The sequence below is a fragment of the Monodon monoceros genome, unplaced genomic scaffold (assembly GCF_005190385.1).
Source record: "Monodon monoceros isolate NGI ecotype Baffin Bay Population unplaced genomic scaffold, NGI_Narwhal_1 Contig7646_ctg1, whole genome shotgun sequence".
Lineage (NCBI taxonomy): Eukaryota > Metazoa > Chordata > Mammalia > Artiodactyla > Monodontidae > Monodon > Monodon monoceros.
In genome coordinates, this window is record NW_021703181.1 from 1 (window position 1) to 4,834 (window position 4,834).

Below are 4,834 nucleotides of genomic sequence, written 5' to 3' on the forward strand. Positions count from 1 at the left end.
TATGAAAGCCACTGTCTGTAAGTTATCACCTTTTCTCTCACTTTCTCAGCAGAGTTCACATCAGGCACCTCTTCAGGCTCAATTATTTCTTCCGCTGTCTCCTGAAGCTCTAAGCAGGGTAACGGGGCCTCCTGCTGCTGCTCCATTTCACCAGCGGATGCTTCTTCCCAGGGACTCGTGGGCGGTGATATGGTGAGAGTGAGGTCAAGGTCAGAATCCTCCTCTGATAACTCGAGGCTGACTTCCTCTCTATTCACAGATAGGCTGGTTTGTTTGGTAAATGCAGAATTAAATGTTTCAAAACTCATATGTTCACTGTTTAGACCACTCTTGTCATTCTTTAGTTCTGAAGAGCCATCCGAAGCATTCCTCACTGATGGGATGCAGTCAAGTGAATCTTTTTCTTCCAAGGGATCAGGAGCTGACGATGAGACTACTTCTTCAAGCTGGGACGACTCTACAGTGTCTTCCGAAGAGATGCTGAAGAGACTCTGGGTCGACAGAAAACATTCTTGAGAGAGCTTCATTTCTTCTCTGGGTAACAAATAACTAGAACTTTTAACTAGTGATAATGCCTCTGTTACAAGGCAATTATCAGACGGCGATGGTGAGCCTGCAACAGCCTGCCCTTTCTGTAATGAACACATTTCTTTAGCAAGTATCTCTCTACTCACTGAGGAGGCACAAAGGTACTTAGCGCCTTGTTGTCCTGACATTGCCAGAGAGGGAACGTCCCTAAGACCCTGTGTCTTTTCAAATGCGGACACAGGATGTCTAAGGCTTGTAGCAGGTGATACTTGTTTAATCAACTCCACATTAAAGGGTGTAGGTTTATCAGCTCTGTTTACAACTTCTGTCTGTATTGGTGCATAGGCATTTTTTTCAAAACTGAATGTAACTCGTTCCAGATTAATCACTACATACTCCGTATCATCCTCCCCTTCCAAGGATGACTGACATTCTTTGATTATAAGGCTGCTATGCTGGATAAAGCCCTGCAAAGCACCTGTTTTTGTTTGCATTTTTGCATGAAAAACATCAACTTTGCTTTCAAGGGTGCTGTACACAGACTTTTGAAAAATCATTGACGGATTGCTGATCCCATCGTAAGTCCTGGCGAATGTGGACTGTGTGACAGTATCATTATAAGATGTCACCTGTGTGCCATCAAGTGGCTCAAAGGTTTTATCTTCAGCAGGAATAGAAGATCCATTAGTTTGGGTACTTCCAATGCTAGAAAGCACCAGATTAGAGGTCTCTAGTTTATCTGATGACTCCTGTTCGGCTTTCCCCCCAATTATCTGAAATGATAAAAGCAAAAGAAATAAATTAATTTAAAAAATCAAGGGCCAAATAGATCTTTTTTTCAAGCATTTACATATGTGAAGAACAGAACAGACAAAGATCAATTTTAGTTTGCTCTGTTCTTTTGAATCTTCATAGGGTAGAGATCAAGCAAATCCCTCTCTTCTTAGGCTTAAAATACCCCCCAAATAGGAATTTGTTTTATCTAAATACACACACACGAGAACTCCAAAACTTTCTTAGTTGCACAGCCTTGTTTGTTTTTTTTTTTTTAATGGACTTTTGGGAAGAAAAGTGGCTAGACCACTGGCAATTTAAAGACTTGAAAATGCAGACTGTTTGCTAAATAGCATCACTTAATTCAGAAATGCAGCAGTAGAGGAAAAAGTGCTCAATTAATTTAAATTATTTTTAGTAAGATTAAAAGATAATCTTTAAAGCAAAGAATAAGTTATTTTAAACACCAGCTTTCAATTAGACTATAAATGCACTGTCATCTGGAATGTTCCCATGAGGAAACACTAATTATTATCTCTTGTACTCAGAATACACTGATAAGCAGCTTTCCCAAGGTATCAATCTCTATCCTGTTAAATAAAAGCCCCTTACCCCTTAGCTGTCTTCTTAGCTTATAACTGGACATAATCTCTCTCTCATTTTAATACCTCCCTATTCAACAAAGCAGTAGAAAACACAGTGCAGCTTGCATTAATAAACTCAACTAAAAGGACTGATTTAAACAGTACCAGAAAGGATTTAGCATAAACAGTAACAGAAATACCTCTGGACAATTTTGATAACCTCATAAAAAGGCTGTTTCTTTTCTTCTTTTTTTTAAAGGCTGAAGAATGGTCTTGTTCAGAATATGGTAAAGTGGATTGACCATACAGTTGACCTATACCTGTAGCTCTGGAACACTACGGCCACAGATTTCCTGCCAGATTTTGAAGCAGTCGTGTTGTAAGTCAGGACCTGTGTTTCAAATCTCTTGTTAAAAACATTTCTGCCTTAGTCAAAGAAAGACACTGACCTGAGCAATTGGCAGGGAGGAGCTGAGACTCGGTTTTAAGGGGACACGACTGGCCAGATACAAAGCATAGAAAACTCTTGATGGCACACTCATTCTGAGAACAGTTCTATGACCCTCCCAATCATACTGTGGCTGATAATGTTGGGCCATAGTCGTGAATCTCACCATGCCTGTGCTCTTAGTGAAATGAAAACTTTGATAATCCTAGTTTGCCCTAGAATAGGGAGTGGTACAGGAGGTGTGTGCACCTTTAAAGTATGGGTACAGTATTCAAGAAGATGACGGAAACGTATTTCTAAGTATATGCTATAGAAAGTGTTAGGAATCGTTAATTTTAACATTCTACTTTCTACTTAATACTCTTTCATGTTTGCAAGAAAATCATTCCTAATTGGACATTACTAAAGTAAGTTAATATATATTACCACGACCGAAAATACTTTATAAGAAACTAGTGTGTGTATAAATATATATGTAATAATTAAAATCTGCCTGACTAAACATACTTTCTTATTCTAAGGTAGTGATTTTATGTATCTCTTTGAGAATAAGATGAAATTTATGAACCCCATCCTCAGAAAAAGAACGCATACACACGTAACATATATTTTATGTGTACACATATAAACACACACATATGTGCATATATATACATAAATACATCCACAGAATTAGACACTGAGAAACAGCTAGAGTGTCCAGATCTGAGTCTTAGCCGGACAATTTACTATGTGCCTCCAGGCCATTCTGTACTTCTCCATCCTCAGTCTTCTCACCTATAAGATGGGTGGCACGGTCCTTACCTCACCCGGCCGTGTGAGAATTAACTGAGCTAATGCGAGTGAAGGGCTCAGACCAGTCTCTGGCCCACAGCGTTCCACCAGTCTTCATTCTGATGAAGATGAGCATCTGCAGACACTCACAGACCCTCTGAGGCTCACCCCTGGACCTGCAAATCCCCACGGAAGCCCAGGTACAGAAACTCAATGTTAACACAGGCACTGAAGATGCCCAAACCCATGTAAAATTATTCTGTAATAAATCTGCTCTGAAAGCTTAAAAAGGCAGGTATTTTGTCAATCCATTTACTTAGAATCTTGATACAACTTTTTAATTTGCTCCAATTAAAATTCGATTATCAGGCTTCCCTGGTGGCGCAGTGGTTAAGAGCCTGCCTGCCGATGCAGGGAATACAGGTTCGTGCCCCAGTACGGGAAGATCCCACATGCCACGGAGCGGCTGGGCCCGTGAGCCGTGGCCGCTGAACCTGCGCATCTGGAGCCTGTGCTCCGCAAAGGAAGAGGCCACAACAGTGAGAGGCCCGCGTACCGCAAAAAAAAAAAAAAAAAAAAAAAAAATTCGATTATCTGTCCTATCAGTTGAGAACAGTGAAATGAAACAAAGTGTATTTTTCATATTTACAAACAGTTATCTGCAGACTATGAGAGGTCTGGCATTTTATTTACTGTCTCAGGATTTGTTTTCTGTTTTGGTGGTACGCGGGCCTGTCACTGTTGTGGCCTCTCCCGTTGCGGAGCACAGGCTCCGGACGCGCAGCCTCAGCGGCCACGGCTCACGGGCCCAGCCGCTCCGCGGCGTGTGGGATCTTCCCAGACCGGGGCACGAACCCGTGTCCCCTGCATCGGCAGGCGGACTCTCAACCACTGCGCCACCAGGGAAGCCCTCAGGATTTGTTTTTAAAAATATTTTTTAATATATTCAATTTTAGTTTCCTTTAAGGTTTATCAAAGATTTTTATATTTATTATTACTGCATTTGATCCATAAACACTATTATAGGTAAACAGAATAAGTATTACTCACCTCTTTTAAAAGATAATAAGCTCAGAGAACAAGTAATTTGCCCCAAATCATACAACTAAAAAGCTACATAATTATGGTTGGCTCCCAGATCATCTGAGGCCTACGATTTTTTTCCTCCTTTTGTTTCTTCAATCAGGATGGTAGATAAGCTCCACCTGCAGACAATCCAGACTTTGTAAACTAAGTTTCTGCCATTCTAATCCTTTACATAGCTAGAGAATCCACTTTCCTAAAAGAAACCAATGCCTTGTTATGAATGTGATTTTACGTACAAAAAATATTTCTTCAAAAATAACACCAGCATTTACAGTATTCAGCTTTACCTACCTCATTATTACAGGAATAGATGAAATTCTGGCTTTCTGGGGTCTCTGGATGACCTGCTCTTGCAAACATTTCTTTCTGTTCATTCTGCACCCAAAGCTCCAAGCCTCTCACAGGCGGTGGTTTCATGAAAGGAAGCAGGGGGTCAGTGATTGGGAAGGACACTTTGGCAGTAGGACCTCTGGGAGCCTCATTAGTCTCCAACAGAGGGTCTACGGAGCACCTTTCCACACCGGAGGACTCTTCAATTTCACTGAATTCAAACGATTCTAACGTGCTATTTATGCACACGTATTTCGCTGGGTTGCTGTGTTCTACTACTTTTCGGGATGATTGTATGACTTTGTTTTGA

At 40.9% G+C, this 4,834-nt stretch overlaps 1 protein-coding gene across 1 annotated transcript; it reads right to left on the reverse strand.

Moving 5' to 3' along the window:
• Positions 1-12: 12 nt before the first annotated feature.
• Positions 13-4,828, reverse strand: LOC114891434 (protein FAM208B-like; the record flags this gene model as incomplete). The annotated part of the gene is made up of 2 exons (XM_029215564.1): positions 4,486-4,828; positions 13-1,301 (listed from the first exon to the last, which is right to left on the reverse strand). Coding segments are annotated over exons 1-2 (1,415 nt in total), but the record flags the coding sequence as incomplete, so codon positions are not given.
• Positions 4,829-4,834: the final 6 nt, after the last annotated feature.